General features: G+C 38.9%; 1 protein-coding gene across 1 annotated transcript; it reads right to left on the reverse strand.

Moving 5' to 3' along the window:
• Positions 1–14,147: 14,147 nt before the first annotated feature.
• On the reverse strand, positions 14,148–16,401 carry LOC126456689 (uncharacterized protein DDB_G0283357-like). Its single transcript, XM_050092432.1, has 2 exons — positions 15,741–16,401; positions 14,148–14,800 (listed from the first exon to the last, which is right to left on the reverse strand). The coding sequence occupies exons 1-2, from the start codon at positions 16,399–16,401 to the stop codon at positions 14,148–14,150; spliced, it is 1,314 nt and encodes a 437-aa protein (XP_049948389.1).
• Positions 16,402–18,642: the final 2,241 nt, after the last annotated feature.

Here is an 18,642-nt window from a genome sequence, read left to right on the forward strand (position 1 = left end):
GCTGTTAATGGAAGAGGCCATACCTATGCAATTTGATACAATTGAAATCTCACCCACTTCTCCCTCTGAAATTAGGAAAATAATAAACTTGTTTAAAAGCAAAAACTCACATGGAATTGATGGCATTTCCAGCAAAATACTAAAAGCTTATTCTCAACAGATAAGATTCTCAGCCACCTGTGTAATAGCTCTCTGGAACAGGGCATTATCTCTGATAGACTGAAATATGCTATTGTTATTCCTTTGCATAAAAAAGGGGATAGATCTGATGTCAACAATTACCGTCCAATCTCCCTTCTAACAGCTTTATCCAAAATTTTTGAGAAAGTAAGGTATTCAAGAGTAGCTTCACATATCTGTAAAAATGAAGCACTAACAAAATGTCAGTTTGGTTTCCAGAAAGGTTTTTCAATAGAAAATGCCATATATGCTTTCACCAATCAAATTCTGAATGATCTGAATAACCGAACACCACCCATTGGGATTTTTTGTGATCTCTCAAAGGCTTTTGATTGTGTAAACCACGAAATTCTGCTAGACAAGCTCAAGCATTGTGGTATGAGTGGACAGTGCACGTTTGGTTTAATTCGTATGTAACTGGAAGAGTGCAGAAAGTTGAAATAAGCAGTTCTCATAATATGCAAAGATCAGTACATTCCTCAAACTGGGGAACTATCAAGAATGGGGTTCCACAAGTGGCAGTCTTGAGTCCTTTGTTGTTCTTAATATATATTAATGACTTGCCATTCTATATTCATGAAGAGGCAAAGTTAGTTCTCTTTGTTGATGATACAAGTATAGTAATCACACCTGACAAACAAGAATTAACTGATGAAATTGTCAATAATGTCTCTCAGAAAATTACTAAGTGGTTTCCTGTAAACGGACTCTCACTGAATTTTGATAAGACACAGTACATACAGTTCCTTACAGTAAATGGTGTGACGCCATTAATAAATATAGACCTTAATCAGAAGCATATACCTAAGGTAGAATATTCAAAATTTTTAGGTGTGTCCATTGATGAGAGATTAAATTGGAAGAAACACATTGATGATCTGCTGAAACGTTTGAGTTCAGCTATTTATGCAATAAGGGTCATTGCAAATATTTCCAGTAGCAGCAAATGCGCTGCTTTCGTGTCATATGACTATCATACTTTCCAATTGGCCGAGGTCAGACTTAATATGTTTGGCATAACAGATTTTGCCAAACTCGTTTCCCTGTATTCTAGTGTATAATTTTGATAGGTTTTATGAGTGATAATCTGTATGTGCTCTTAAAAGTGCATATCATGAGATATAATTTATTGAGATAACATCTTGGAAGCGAGGTACGGAATTAACATTTATGAGCGTGCCACTCACACTCTTACTACTCGCAGTTAAATTTTCCATTGTTTGTCACCCATAACAGGATGCAAAGTGACTGATGCACACAGATCAAAAAATTACCTTAACAGACTGGATGATATAGCACAATGGTCAAGTATGGCAGTTTCTCATCAAACATTCACAAGTTAGCTGGCTACATCTCATAGTGACTACACTTGATAGAATTGTAAAACATTTCAAGGTAACTGAAATGCAGAGATAGGTATGTTTCTTTGAAGTATAAAATCCAGACGAAAATTTAAAACAATTCCTACAGTGTAATGCCTTTGTGATACCTGTATCATGGCAGATCTGCCTCTACACCACTTATAGTTCTTGGTAAGAAGTTTGTTTGAGGTACAGGAACATGGAGTTCCCTGAAGTACTCACAGCAAGCAGATGTATTGCCATTTTATTATAAACTTCCCCTGGAAATCAGAGATGAAATTACGTTGTTGTTGAAATGCAATTTTTATCACAGTATCTGAACGCAAAAAAAAGTATCGAAGTACCATTGTTGATTTGCCTGAGAATTATTTATCACACACAAGTATCAAGATGCCTATAGCGTAATAACGAAACATAGCAGATTTACAAAAATATCCACACAAACATATACATACACAAATCGGATAATTATTCTCAAGCACATAAAAGAATAAATAGCATACTCAAAAAAAATTAAACTCAATGAATGGTGAGCAAAAACGTGTCTTCTGTGGGCAACGAATTTGAGAAAAATGTTCTTGTAAGGTAGCTACATGCACAGTTTAGTGGACTAAACAAAATACAACCAAATATAAATTCAGTGCACTCTGTCCTGAGAAGAACAAAATCAATTGAAATTTTACTGTTTCATTTCTGTGTAGATCTGCTGTACCTATTCTAAGTTGTAGTTTAGAAATATCATTTTTTATACTTTTTTGCTTGAAAGACGGGATTGTCTGTCTGTCTGTTATTGTTTGCCTCTGCTTTGAAAATATGCGCTCATATGGAACAGAGGTGGCCATAATACAAAGACGTCGTTTGATTATTGCAAACAGTGTAGGAAACAACACTTGATTTTCTTTCCACGACAGCAATGGATCTTGTGATCTGTGTATCAGTGGCATCTTCATATATTTATCAAGCTCGACTATACTTGCAGCACGTGGATTGTCTACACTTTGGATCAAGCCACCTACAGCTTGGTCAAAATCTTGCCAAATGTTGCCACTGCTAGAGGTGAATGTGCTCACCTCAACTGGTGTGGCTGGTGGTGGATTTTCTGTAGAACACCGAGTGGGTACCTGTCGTATTGCACAGCACTTATCAATTATGGCATCTTTTGTTTCTGAAGCGAGGATCCAATAATGTTGCTTCACAAGCAATTGCTTTATCTGCAAACTTTCCATCCTCATGTTTAGCAATTACTGTATTAGTGGCTTCATTGTTTTTCAGTCTCAGACAATGACTTTGTAAACCTTTGCTTAATAAGACAACTTTTGACAAGGTTACATTTCTTTCACTGCTAATTTCTGTTGTAACTTGTTCAAAAGAAGATGGTATTTCACAAGATTTTTCAATAACTGACCAGTCTTCATTTGACAGTTTTGTTTGTGAATCCACACTGAGGATGACGAGGGTGCTTTGCAAAGGGTCTTTGTTTTTCAAAAGCCTGTCAAACATTTCATATGTGGAATTCCATCTCATAGGGATATCTTGTTTCGGTGTTAAAATTGGGAAGCCCATTTCCTTCTGAATATTGTGTAATTTCTCAAGTGCTTAAGGACTTCTTTTGAAAAATTCCACTATTGACTTCACTTTTGCCCTTGTGTCTGTAATTGGTTCAAGGCCTGCTTGCACAATTAAATTCAGTGAATGTGCAAAACAAGGTACATCCCACCTTTTGCACGTCATCACTGCCTTCATCATATTAGGTGCATTATCTATAGTGCAAGCTACAATTTTATTGTTAATACCCCTAGTTGAAGTCACATTTTGTAATTCACTGGAAATGTTTTCTGCTGTATGCTTGTCATGGAATTTAAAACTAGATAACAAATATGACTCCAGATTGCAGTTTCATCAATGAAGTGAGCAGTCACTGCAATATAATTCTCATTTTTCACAGATGTCAATCCATCAGTTGTAATGGAGACGTAGGATGCAGCTTGCACTGCAGATCTTACTCGCACTAGTGTGCTGTCGAACACTTGAGAGAGTAAACTGTGGGAGAGTGTTTTTCTACTTGGTGGTACATAGTTTTCATTTAATAAATAAGTCATTTTTCTAAACTTTACACTCTCAACTACATTAAATGGAAGGTATTCTTTAACAACAAGGCTTAAAATCTTTTCGTCTATTTTGGCTCGTTTGGATGACTGCACTGATCTTGATGCAAATCCAGTAATCTTAGTTTGTCTACATCTACATCTACATCTATACTCCGCGAGCCACCTTACGGTGTGTGGCGGAGGGTACTTATTGTACCACTATCTGATCCCCCCTTCCCTGTTCCATTCACGAATTGTGCGTGGAAAGAACGACTGCTTGTAAGTCTCCGTATTTGCTCTAATTTCTCGGATCTTTTCGTTGTGATCATTACGCGAGATATATGTGGGCGGTAGTAATATGTTGCCCATCTCTTCCCGGAATGTGCTCTCTCGTAATTTCGATAATAAACCTCTCCGTATTGCGTAACGCCTTTCTTGAAGTGTCCGCCACTGGAGCTTGTTCAGCATCTCCGTAACGCTCTCGCGCTGACTAAATGTCCCCATGACGAATCGCGCTGCTTTTCGCTGGATCATGTCTATCTCTTCTATTAATCCAACCTGGTAAGGGTCCCATACTGATGAGCAATACTCAAGAATCGGACGAACAAGCGTTTTGTAAGCTACTTCTTTCGTCGATGAGTCACATTTTCTTAGAATTCTTCCTATGAATCTCAACCTGGCGCCTGCTTTTCCCACTATTTGTTTTATGTGATCATTCCACTTCAGATCGCTCCGGATAGTAACTCCTAAGTATTTTACGGTCGTTACCGCTACCAATGATTTACCACCTATGGCATAATCGTACTGGAATGGATTTCTGCCCCTATGTATGCGCATTATATTACATTTATCTACGTTTAGGGAAAGCTGCCAGCTTTCGCACCATGCATTAATCCTCTGCAGGTCCTCCTGGAGTACGTACGAGTCTTCTGATGTTGCTACTTTCTTGTAGACAACTGTGTCATCTGCAAATAGCCTCACGGAGCTACCGATGTTGTCAACTAAGTCATTTATGTATATTGTAAACAATAAAGGTCCTATCACGCTTCCCTGCGGTACTCCCGAAATTACCTCTACATCTGCAGATTTTGAACCGTTAAGAATGACATGTTGTGTTCTTTCTTCTAGGAAATCCTGAATCCAATCACAAACCTGGTCCGATATTCCGTAAGCTCGTATTTTTTTCACTAAACGTAAGTGCGGAACCGTATCAAATGCCTTCCTGAAGTCCAGGAATACGGCATCAATCTGCTCGCCAGTGTCTACGGCACTGTGAATTTCTTGGGCAAATAGGGCGAGCTGAGTTTCACATGATCTCTGTTTGCGGAATCCATGTTGGTTATGATGAAGGAGATTTGTATTATCTAAGAACGTCATAATATGAGAACACAAAACATGTTCCATTATTCTACAACAGATTGACGTAAGCGAAATAGGCCTATAATTATTCGCATCTGATTTATGACCCTTCTTGAAAATGGGAACGACCTGCACTTTCTTCCAGTCGCTAGGTACTTTACGTTCTTCCAGCGATCTACGATAAATTGCTGATAGAAAGGGGGCAAGTTCTTTAGCATAATCACTGTAGAATCTTAAGGGTATCTCGTCTGGTCCGGATGCTTTTCCGCTACTAAGTGATAGCAGTTGTTTTTCAATTCCGATATCGTTTATTTCAATATTTTCCATTTTGGCGTCCGTGCGACGGCTGAAGTCTACCATACCTAACCATACTGAACTGGTGGAAGTGCTGGGTATTTCTTGCACACATTGTTCATCTTGACGCACAGGCACTGAAATAGCAGATTCCTGAACAGTTGCTGTGGAAACTGAACTGGTTTCGTCACTGCCCAGATTCATAAAAACTGATTTCGAACGAGTTTCACTTAAATCAACTGTTGGATGCTTATGTTGCAAGTGTCTGATTAAGCAAGAAGTTGAACTACCTTTAAATGACAACACTACTGAGCACAAGTTACATTTAATTTTCTCAGGATTTATCTTCATAAAATAATCCCACACCGGGCATTGTAATGCCATAGCTGAAGACAGCAGAACCAACACGAACAGTACTGGAGGTGGGAACAAATTACAGAAACAACTGATACGCGCACTGGGATTCCCACATTTCGTTAGTATGGATAATATATACCCAGCCTGATAATATCCATGCACACAAAAGAAATCATTCTGGAGAATAGGCACATTGACTATAGACCCACAAATAAAGCCACATAATTCGAATAAATAACAAAATATAAGAGAAAAAATTTTGTCCCTCGAGGTGTTTCGAATCATTATTATAAATCCACCATGTTTTCCAGCCCTTCCAGTTCACCATTGCATCATCAATGAACCATCAATCACATTGCTTGAAAGTACATCCAATTTATGTGTATGTCCATAAAAACTGCCACTCTACGACTTTTTTAATTCAAAATGTTGTAGGTTTACTTACGTTTTTTAATATGATTACTGTACATCAACAGAGAAGGATATGTTATAGGAGATGTGTTATTTAACTGAATGTTTTTCACACTTTTATTATTATGAATGCGAATAGTGTGTTTTATTTTATTGTTTGTTAGTGTTGATAAAGCATATATTACGCCATTTCGGAATAGAGCAGTCAATTAGAAACGAAGCTTTATTTTCGGAAATCTTAAGCTTCATGCTGTTGCGTATCAAAAAAAATTTCGACACTCTTGAAAGAGGTCGATGAAGTAGTACATTAAACGTATTTCCGTATCTGTGCCATGCGCGAATCTCGTCCGAGACAAAGCGAAATGAAACATCACTGTTTCGATACAATTAGTCTGTTCCAAGCACAAGTGGACTGAAACAGCGTTATTTTGAAACAACGATACAGATTTTGTGGCTGGCTAGATATCGATTCTGGTACTGTTATCCGACACAGACCGGAATGAAACACCACTGTTTCGAAACTGTGAAACAGCCGTTTCGAAACACTGAAACAGTTCCACGTATCGATACACCGAATCGAAACATAGAAACAGTGGCCAAGTCTATTTGTTACAGAGGGGAGCTAACCCTCTGACCGAACACGCTGAACTACCGTGCCGGCGTCTTTCGACGTTCTAGTATGATTTTTTTTAGTAATTTAATTGAAAGCTTTGTTGCTTTGGTAAAAATAAAATTGGTTCTTTTTGTCGTGACAGAATAAATTACTATTAATCACACCAGATTTGTTGGAGAACAGCAGCAACATGTGTAATTGATCCAGCTTTAAGAAATTCTATTACCTTTTAGCGGAAAATTCGTGCGGTACTCTCCGACGTTAGAAAAGCCGTGGTGTTCCGTTCGGAGCAGGAGGCGGCTGTCTTTTCTCATTCGCGATATCGAAAATTACTAAAAAATGAACAGAAATTTTTTTTCTTTGGAGGAAGATCGCCCGGAGAAAACAGACAGAAGTTACATGAAAGAAATCTAAGGGACCAACTAATTGGATTTGTACGAACATATAAACGGAACTGAAAGAACTTGGAATAAGTACTATAACGATGTCGTCACGACAGCCTCCTGTTCCGACAGAACACATGCTGGATCATAAGCTGCATAAATCTTTTAAACAGGAAAGATTATCACAAGTATAATTAATTAAAATAAGGTTGAGAGATTTTCTTTGAAATTAAATAAACTTCAAGGCTTCAAGTATTATATTATGAAACGGAAACTTACATTAACATGGCCACCCATTGTGGCGGTGGAGCGAATTTTCATGATATACATTCTCGCTTGTTTGTGGCTACATATATTTTTTAATCACTTAAACTCTTAAAGTTACAATAAAATGATTATATCAGTATGGAGCACAATACTTTTGCGTCCGACTCGCAACACATTCACAGAAGAACAGCTAGAGAGCGGCGCGGCTCCCTGCAGAAGTAAAAAATTGGCAATTGTTATTTTTGAAACATAGGTGCAGCGTTTTTTTTTACTGATCGATAGCAGCGTATAACAGTTTATAGCTATCGTGATATTCTGCGCTTTTCAGGAGCGCGGCCAACATATCTGGTTACAACATTCATTGGTATATGTTAAAAGTTCGCACATACTGACGCGAATACAGAAAAAAAAAATTTTACATGTTAAAAATCGCAGTGATAAAGGCTGTAATGTCACAATGCCTCCCATGTGAGGCATGATGATTCCGGAAGGATCATCAGGACTCACATGTAGTTTCAAGACATTACTGTGTTTCATCATCTGTTTACTTTCGTTCTAACATACAATTGGAATGAGTTTGTCATCTAGTTATTTTATGCTTCCAGTACAGTTATGAAAACAAATAGTCTTTCAGTGTCTTTTGTGCACTTTGGCACTTCTCTCAGTTCATTGTAAGGTGTCCTTGCACTGTTATCTTAATTGCTGTTACTGTGAAACAAAATATGACAAAAAACAATCTTAAGTCTAACACACACAAAGATAAATGAATAATACTCTATATAGAAAACAAAACATGTCAGTAGACAAACATACACAGATACATTGAAATAATTACTTAAACAGTCCTCTAAAATTGTCTGTGACCTGTTTGGTCTCGTAATGTTTTTTATCCGTTTCATTAGATTTTTTTTTAGAATGTCGTTAATCAGGACGTTTCACTTGACACTACACTGTACACTTTTATTTGTCACGCGCTCACTTAACCGGAGTCTGCAACGTCTATTCTCGTTCGGTGAGCGGCGTCGTCCGAGAGGTCACGACCCTGGGTAGCGTTTTTTTTTTGTGTTCGCTCGTGTTGCCTCTCTAGTGTCTCGCATCAAGCGTCATGTCGTTTACATGCAAATAAACAGAAAGAAACCTGTATTAGGTTCGTGCTATAATGTAGACTTACAGGTAAAGGTTTTATAGGATTCTGGACAGGATTGATAACCTTCCCTTCCAGTTAACGTTTCAGTGCTCAGTAATGCCTTGTCTTTATTTAACTATCTATCGCAAAATATCCGACGTGACTGATTAAATGGAAATTAATTTGAAGCTAAGACTTCTCTTTTTACAGAATAAATAAAGTTCATAATTAAGTTTCACTTTGATAGCTTTAGCAATGTCTCTTGCGTAGTTGTGAGACGGAAAACATTCTAAGGTCAATGACACGCCTCCACAGCCCGCGCGTCGGTTGTGTTTCAAATGTTAATTGTTGAGTCCAATTGCAAGCAGCTCCGCGCTGTTGCAGGTTACTAGTCCAGTGCAACACGCGCTCGTGTATGCTCGTATGAAGTTTAACGTGTGTCACTCGCGCTCTGCTAAAATGAGAACACGCGGAAAACACACGTCTAGTGTCCTTCTCCATCGTCGATCGGCGTATCGAAAACTTGGGTAGAAAATACCACCGTCTGTTTCGAGGATTTCACACGACAGTCCCTGCGACCTGCCATGCTGCTTACACACAGGTAAGTGAAGCCAACGTTTTACATATAGTTTGCAAAATGCTTTGCTGTGATCGCTGTCACTACCTGCACTTGCGTGTACACATGTCACTGCACATGTATTTTGTACACTTTATCACTCGCATTTTGTTTAGAACGTCTTAGAGTGTCTGCAAATTCACATCTCCCATCTCACATTGTGATTTCAAAGTTCACAGTTCAAGTTACTCACAGGTAAATACATTACAAGATTAAACAATGTCCATAAATTACATACATACATACATACATACATTTCTTAAGTTTGCTTACAGTCACAAAATTCTGTTAACCTTTTCAGTCACGCTACGCCGGATTAGCGTATTGAATACCACTACTTGTGCATCAAGGCACGATTATTTCGGTTATTCTCTCTCCCTTTTACAAAGGTAAAATTTTTTTAAAAACAAATCTTTTAAGCAGCTTGGTATTTCGTTTCTCTTCAAAATTTAGTGTCGCTGTTTATGTAGAGCACAGATTGAACAAATTCTGTCTCTACTGGTCGAGCATACTGATGCATTTCTCTCCAGAAGATTCATGCTTCATAAAGTTACTGGCTGCAAGTACTACTCGCGGAATGTATTATAATCCCTCAACATTGCTACTCGCGATACGCGATTAGAACAAAACTTTCGCTAACGGATCTCTCCCACAAATTTCGTTTCCACTTCAACCCCCTAAAGAGCACTCAGATGAGCCTGTCAAATTCTAATCCTCACTTTTTTTTAATGGGATAGGATGGGGAAGTGGAAGAGGAGAGGATCAAATATGAACATAAATACACTATACACATATACAAATTCTAGCACAACTACACTAGGATATTTTTGTGACCTTAGATGCATGACATGCGTCACGTGTGCCTTCAAGTGGCTATTCTTTAATCTAATATCAGATCTTAGTTTTATTATTATAATGTGAGTCATATCTGGTGACAGCTTTCTAGTTTCTCACGCTTCCTTCTGGGCGATTGTCGGGCTTGGCTGTGAAATAGCTAATTACTTTAGTGCATCTTACATGTTTAAAGAAGAAACGTTTACCATCAGGAATACTTCAGACTTGTCAGTACGACGTATATGTTTCCATGTAGTGGCACTCTCGACTACATGACCTAACCGCTGTTGTAAAACAGAATAAAGGAAATGCTTTGTTGCTCAGCTATTAAATCTTTATGAGGCTTACTGTTCGTAGATGATACTTTGAATCTGAGATTGAATCTCCTGAAAACTATCAAATACTATGTGATACTCCCTCTCTCTGTTATTTACTGCTTTTGACAGTTCAAACACTTGGCTACACAAATATGTTTAATTCTGAAGATCGCGCTAACAAAAGGTATAGTTCATGGCGGTGTTACAATAACGCACAGTTTACACGCAATAGGCTGTACTCTGTACACTTAAAGACTAGCATTCCATCTTGAGGGCTGAAAAAAAAACTGCTTAACCTAATATTTCACATACATATATATTCATTGGAGTTGGAAGGTGGCAATCTGCTACTTCCTTCCGTATCTCTTTTCACCAATAACGGCATTTCTCAATGCCAACAGCCAACTTGGACTGCTTACACCTATGACTAACTTAAAACTAACTGAGAATTTGTCCTCTCAAATGGAATGTGCTTTCCTTTTCGTGCGCAATAATAAATCAAATCTTCAATTACCTCCATAGTTTTTCGCCAAAGTGTGAGTACTCGTATTGGTGTGTTTGAATACCGAAGTGTTTCACAGGTTAAACCTTAGGCTAATGTTCCTTTGCTTGTTACTTTGCCTCGTTATACTTCTTGAGATCCTGGTGGTGATACAATCCTTTAATTCTGCCAGATGCTGGATCCGCTATTAGATAACATCCTGTATGTGGTTTTCTAATTACTACAAATGGTCCGTCGTTCAATAGCCTCCATTTCCGATTTCTTTTCAACAACTTTGATGGCTTAAAATGTGTCCGTAAAAGCACCTTTTCATTAATATCATATGTAAGAGCCTTAGATACCTTCTTGTCATAACACTTCTTGCGTAGATTCGCCTGTACAGCTAAGGATGTCAATGCTTGCCTGAGTTTTGCATCTAAATCTAATTCTGGTTCTACAATTTTAGGTATGTGATCTAACCATTCATTTCTTTCCCGATGACTCGTCATTAATTCCGCAGGTGTAAATCCAGTTGAGAAGTGTGGAAGATTGTTGACAATCTGCTCGAATGAAGATACAAAGTCAATCCAACGGGTTTGTAGATTAGGTATGTAGGTTCGAATGAATCTACTGAACTCTTTGAAGATACGTTTGGTGGGATTAGATTGCGGTCTGAAACGAGATATAAGTATTTGTTTGATGCCATGTCTGGCAAGAGAATTGCGCCATTGTCTGCCAGTGAAATTCGATGCATTATCTGATAGAATGGCCTCCGGCTTGCCAAATCGAGGAAAATAGTCTTGTTCGATTCGACGGAAGATCGGAAGTGCACTGGATGATTTCACTGCATAAAGTCTCACATGTTTTGTGAAAAGATCCATCAATGCGACTAGGTATTTCACCCCTCCCCTCCCTTGCGGCAGGGGGCCGGCGAGATCAAGGGCCAGAACTTGATTTGGTCTCTCAGTAATAATTGGATTCAGAGGAATTAGGTTCGAATAGTTGAAGGGTTTTGCCTTCTGGCAGATAAGACATGTACTTAACAACTTATGGATTCGATGGTGCAAGTTTGGTACATAGCAATACGCAGAAATCTTTCGTTTGCATTTTTCAGGTCCATAATGACCCCAGGAAAGATGTGTGTACCAGATAAGGTGTTCAACGTATGCGTGTGGTATACACACACACCATCTACCAGAGAGGAGAGAAGTTCGATGGAATAAAACATCGTTGTGTAGTTTATAAAATTTGGACAAGTGGTGATCGGGTTTTGTTAGAAGAAGTTGTTTGACCTTACGCCATTTGGGATCTGTTTCTTGGAGTATACACATCTGCTTGCAGAGCTGAAGGAAATACTTTCTATGTAGTGGGTCTTTCATTAGAAGAATTCGGTAGTTAGACATCTGCTCGATAAGTTCACTGGACTCGGGAAGTCCTTGTGGCATGCATGACAAAGCATCCGCGATAATGTTGTTTTTAACCTTGATGTATACTATTTCGAAATCATACTCTTGCAAGAAGAGACTCCATCGTGTAAGACGAGGATGAAGAAGTTTACACGAGAGCAAGAAACTAAGAGCTTGGTGATCAGAAAAGACCTTAATTTTCCGACCATGGATGTAGTAATTGAACCTTTTAAAGGACCATCCAACGGCCAGAGCCTCCAACTCTGTCACCGAGTATGACCTCTCACATTCTGTGACAACCCTACTTGCAAAGCTGATAACTCTTATCTCTTCTTTTCCATCAATTACTTCTATTTGAAACAAACAAGAACCAAGCCCCTGAAATGAAGCATCTGACGAAATACAGAATTCTTTATCCATGTCTGGATGGAACAAAATATTGCTGTTAAGAAGTGCTTGTTTAATGCGATCAAAATCTGCCTGACACTCTGGCGTCCAATGCCAGTGAGTATTTTTCTTTAGAAGACCATGCAATGCTTGACTGTTCATCGACTGGTTCGAAATAAACTTTCTGAAAAAAGGAAGTCATTCCGAGGAAGCCTTTCAACTGGCATTTAGAAGAAGGAACAGGAAAGTTTTTAATAGCTGCTAGTTTGTCTGGATCTGGGGTAATTCCCTGTGATGATACAAGATGTCCTAAAAATTTAATCTCCCTTTTACCAAATTAAGACTTATGTAGATTAGCTGTGACTCCATAGTCAACAAACCTCTGGAAAACTTTGCTTATTATGTCTAAATGTTCTTCCCAAGATTTCGTAGCAATCAGTAAGTCATCAACATACACTGTTACTCGATCCAACAGTTCAGGCCCTAATACATGATCAAGTGCTGTATATTTTCGAGACTGTGATGTCATCTTGACCTGCCAGTAGCTCGATCTCAAGTCTACCGACGTGAGGAATTTTACTCCATGAAACCTTTGTAATTGTTCATCCATAGCCTCAGGTCGAGTTCTTGCTGGAATAATTATTTTATTTATGTTTCTTGCATCCAAAACTATACGTACACTACCATCCTGCTTCAAAACTGGCAATAACGGACTACTGTAAGGTGAGTCTGACGGTTCAATGATCTCCCACTTAAGCATTTTACGTACATTTTTCACAGCCTCGCGCCTTGCATACGGGACAGAGTACGTTGTCTTGCAAAAAGTAGAATGGGGAGTGACCTTCATGTCATATTCGTAGTCACGTATTACTCCAGGTTTCGAAGAAAAGACATGAAGATACCTCATAAGTAAGTGCAGTAAATCTTACCTTTGTATGTAATCTAGTTCACTTGATTCGCGTACTTTATTCAAAATCTCTTCTCTAGTCGGAAATCCATCATCAGTATCAAAATCCGTCCAACTGTTACCCTGTCTTGTCATGTGTGCTTGGTTCAAAAACATTCGCTGTACCAGTCTGCGTACCTTAACTTTGTGCTCAGTGTTGACTCTTTTGACCTTGCCGCGCAACAATTGCAGCGTTACCTCCTGTTCACCTACTCGGATTGTACAGATACCCTTTTCTATATCAATCATTGCCTTATTCTTCCTCAGGAACTCCATTCCTAATAAGCATGACACTGACAAATTCTTAACTACTAGAAATACACACATGAAAGAAGTAGAATTAATCCTTATCGGTACCTGAGCTTGCAAATTGACTCGCTGTGATAAAGATCCTACCGCTCCTGTTACTGAACAACCTTGTACTGGTAACGTTAAAATTTTCATCCCTGCAGAAACTTTCTTAAACATAAATAGTGATAAAGCATTTACGTTTGCACCAGTATCAATAATAACATCTATTGGTGTATTGGCTATATAAATTTTAGTCATTGCTTGTACTTCGTCTTCCCATACGTCATTCAAGTCTGTCTCAATATTTTCCTGCAACAAATCGTCTCTCAAGTCAGTGTCGCGATCATAACGTATTACGTTAAGTCGTTCAAGGTCGAGTTTGCCCCCATTATGTCCCGCAGCATCCCCAAGGAGGCGAAAAGGTGCTGCCTTTAGTTTTCCGCTTTCTTGTGATGCGACTGATTTGATTCTTTTGTCACATCACTTGACCATTCTCGCTGGTTTTTTACCCATTGTGTGTGTTGATTTGTATCAAACCCTTGTTGGTACTTCACTTGGTTACCAGACTGAAAAATCGGTACATTACTTGCCTGCGTAAAATATACCGGTGGATTGTATTGTTTTCTTGGTTTATTGTTATTGTATCTAAAGTCCTGTTGTGGTGGCGTGTACTGTTGTTGTTGCATGAATGGTTGTTGCTGAGGCATGTATTGCTGATGTTGCTGGTGTTGTGGCTGCCCATAGGGTTGTGGTGGAGGTAGCTGACCTCCGCAATTTTGATTGTTGCAACGTTTAACCTTGTATTTGTTCCCATTCTGGTAGAAGTTACTACCGTTATTGTTTGATTGGTATGGGGCATTCCCGTAATACTGTTGTTGTGTGTTGTATATTGGATTGTACCGTTGGTTGCCGTAATACTTGTTTTTGTGTTTACCATTACGGTAACCATTGTTTCGGCCTCTATTGCGGTTATTGTACTGTTTGTTTCCGTATTGTGTTTCGTGTGAACCATTTCCATTACTACCGTTTCCATTCGAATACTTGCCTGCGTTGTTGTTCTTACGGTTAGCATTCGCACGCGCGTCTTCGCGTATAAGATCGAGCGAATCAAGGACGGATAAAAATGCGTCCTGATCTTCCTCTGACACGTTCACTAATTTTTCGCGTATGGAAATGGGTAGTTTTGACTTAAGAATCATAATAACATCTTTTGTTGTTATGGGAGTGTCCCAATATTGTATCTTTCTCAAGTACTTTTCAAAGTACCGGCGAAGTCCGCCACTGTTCGAATGGAAAGGTTCGACGTTGTAGACCTCTTTGCGTAGGCGTTGCTGAACACCTGCGCTCCAAAATTTGCTTAAAAAGTTCTTCTCAAACTCGCTAAATGTTTTGCACTTATCAACCATCTCGGTTCCCCATATAGCACTTTCTCCTTGTATGTATCCGGTAATGAATTGTATTCTCTGTTTGTCATTCCAGGCAGCTGGAAAGACTCCTGAAAAGTTCTTTAGGAAAACGACTGGATGAATATTTCGCTTTTCCGGTTGGAATGGTTGAAAAACTCTGTGTTTCAATACACTCTCCTCTTTCATGAGGGTTGTGAGTGTTAATTGTTCAGTGTTGTTGTTGCGTGAATCGTTAAATTCATTTTTCGGTGGCGGAATGGACTGTGGTGTGTTGTGTTGTCTGGTATTGATGTTCATCTGACTCAGAAGGTAGTGAGTGTTTCCCGTCACTCTGGTTATCATACTGTAGTGTTTGAATTTGCTGTTTCAGGTCGGATATCTCATCTGTTAGTTGCTTCCGCCATTCCGGCAAATCCCGGGTAAACACTCGTCTAATTTGGCCTAGTTCAGTACAAACAGTGTCTCCTGAACTGCCGGGTGCAGATAATATGTCTAAGGTTGCGGATTTAACAACATCTTTCAAGTCACGTGTAACCTTCTCCTCAACAAGCTTCTCTTGTACATCAATCCATTCTTTGTAATGTTCGGTAAGTGCTTTAGTGTGCGAAGCAACACTACTGTTAACTCTTTCCTCAACAGTTCGGTCCGAAATGTCATTCGCCATTGCACTTACTTTTGATTCTACAGTGGCTACCGGTGTCGCTAACTCGTCTACCTGTCGTGCAACTGTTTTATACGCAAGTTTTACCGAATCGGTTTCTTTGCGACACGCTTCGATTTGAGTTGTGAGATTCTGACCAATGTTGTCAATTTTGTTATTCAGAGTGCTTATCTGTGTTGTCAAAATGGTTACTTGCGCCGTGACGTCACCCTTAACGGAATCTATCTGTGCTGTGAGAGAGCCTACTTGCGTAGTGAGGGTACCTACTTTCGCATCAATGGTGGTATTTACGTCATTCCTAACTGAGTCAATCTGTGTTGTCATGTCCGTTTTCAACTCTGACAAAAATTTGTCTCTGTCTTTCTCACGTTGTTCGCGATCACGTTCGCGCTGTTCCCTCTCCTGTCTGTCTAGTATCAATTCCTGTAACATTTTGACAATGTCAATTGATACCGTTATCGGGGAGGTGGGTGTTTCCTGCTGAGTGTCGTCCACGTTAACTACCTCTTGTCTGTCGTCTGTCCTGGCCGTCGTTCCGCGTGAGCGGAGTCGGTAATGTTTGTTAACAGTGCCGTCGCTTTCGTCTGCAGAGTTCGCGCTCGATTGTCCGTCGGCCATAATGAAATTCAACTATTGTCAACTTAAAATGGGTACTGCCAACTGAAATTCTGATTGTCAATTATTCTTGCCGCGCAAGTTAAAGTCGCGGCGCGTTCGTCAAATGTCTAATGTTACGTGGGTAATAACTGACACACGTCTGTAGCAAAAAGACAAGATGGAGTCAACGCCGTTGAAACTGTTGATTGCCAACGCTGTTACACAGAAAAGACGGAAATGGCATCCATCTTGAACTTACACGAGAATACTAACTACAGTATAAAACAAATAGTCCAAGCAAAAGGTTACAGAAAATGTTCAAATATTTACGTAGAAAAAAAGTGGTTTTTTACGTTAAGCTACAGAAAGGATAGAGTGAGGTCGAATTTGAAGGTCAAATGAGCTACTCTTTAGACAGAACTATGGCAAACGAAAATTTGGTACTCACTCAGCGTTGTCTTCAAAACTGCAAATCTGCGTCTTATTAAATCCCAAGATATTTGTGTAAATACCGCGTCCTTCAATATTGCGTATATTTTTAATGCTCATCCGTAATTTTATCATATATTAGTACCTTGACACTTTCAATATTTTAGTCAAGTCCCTGTTCGGGCACCAGATCTGGTATGATTTTTTTTTTTTAGTAATTTAATTGAAAGCTTTGTTGCTTTGGTAAAAATAAAATTGGTTCTTTTTGTCGTGACAGAATAAATTACTATTAATCACACCAGATTTGTTGGAGAACAGCAGCAACATGTGTAATTGATCCAGCTTTAAGAAATTCTATTACCTTTTAGCGGAAAATTCGTGCGGTACTCTCCGACGTTAGAAAAGCCGTGGTGTTCCGTTTGGAGCAGGAGGCGGCTGTCTTTTCTCATTCGCGATATCGAAAATTACTAAAAAATGAACAGAAATTTTTTTTCTTTGGAGGAAGATCGCCCGGAGAAAACAGACAGAAGTTACATGAAAGAAATCTAAGGGACCAACTAATTGGATTTGTACGAACATATAAACGGAACTGAAAGAACTTGGAATAAGTACTATAACGATGTCGTCACGACAGCCTCCTGTTCCGACAGAACACATGCTGGATCATAAGCTGCATAAATCTTTTAAACAGGAAAGATTATCACAAGTATAATTCATTAAAATAAGGTTGAGAGATTTTCTTTGAAATTAAATAAACTTCAAGGCTTCAAGTATTATATTATGAAATGGAAACTTACATTAACATGGCCACCCATTGTGGCGGTGGAGCGAATTTTCATGATATACATTCTCGCTTGTTTGTGGCTACATATATTTTTTAATCACTTAAACTCTTAAAGTTACAATAAAATGATTATATCAGTATGGAGCACAATACTTTTGCGTCCGACTCGCAACACATTCACAGAAGAAGAGCTAGAGAGCGGCGCGGCTCCCTGCAGAAGTAAAAAATTGGCAATTGTTATTTTTGAAACATAGGTGCAGCGTTTTTTTTTACTGATCGATAGCAGCGTATAACAGTTTATAGCTATCGTGATATTCTGCGCTTTTCAGGAGCGCGGCAAACATATCTGGTTACAACATTCATTGGTATATGTTAAAAGTTCGCACATACTGACGCGAATACAGAAAAAAAAAATTTTACATGTTAAAAATCGCAGTGATAAAGGCTGTAATGTCACAACGTAAACCGTTACCTTAGCGATTTGAGTGTCAGTTTTGCTCCTATTATATTAAAGTAGCTTTTCTGTTGGTTTCCCAAGGCAGAAGGAACCTCCTTCCAGATCTTTCCACCAGATAAAAAACTTCAGTGAGTACTGCCTGGGTATTGAACGCAGGACCTTCACATTACTAGCCAAAAACTGTAGTTGGTACGCTACGACGTCATTAAGGATATTTGGGCATTGTAATTATGTACTAAAGTATTACAATATGGATCAAGACCATCACATACAAAAAATGGTGTGTGATAACTATTGGAGAAGAAATACTTTGAGGGGCAAGGGAACTAAAAATATAACAAAATCACTCGGAATAGATTCAAGCAAAGGATTGGCATTATCACTCGCGACGAATCAACATTCACATATATGAAAAATAACTACGTCACCAGAGAAGATAGGTTAACTGTGGTTTTTAGGGATACTGCAAATGAAGAGTCGTTAGCAGCGTCTAAAGCTAGTGGTAGCTTGGCGGTAGAGCCATCTATCGGTAGGTCAGGTAGTTGAGCATCCTTCATTTCGCTAGCTTTAGACGCCTGTTGCCGGTGTTCTC

The sequence above is a fragment of the Schistocerca serialis genome, chromosome 1, assembly GCF_023864345.2.
Source record: "Schistocerca serialis cubense isolate TAMUIC-IGC-003099 chromosome 1, iqSchSeri2.2, whole genome shotgun sequence".
In the NCBI taxonomy this organism is placed as follows: domain Eukaryota; kingdom Metazoa; phylum Arthropoda; class Insecta; order Orthoptera; family Acrididae; genus Schistocerca; species Schistocerca serialis.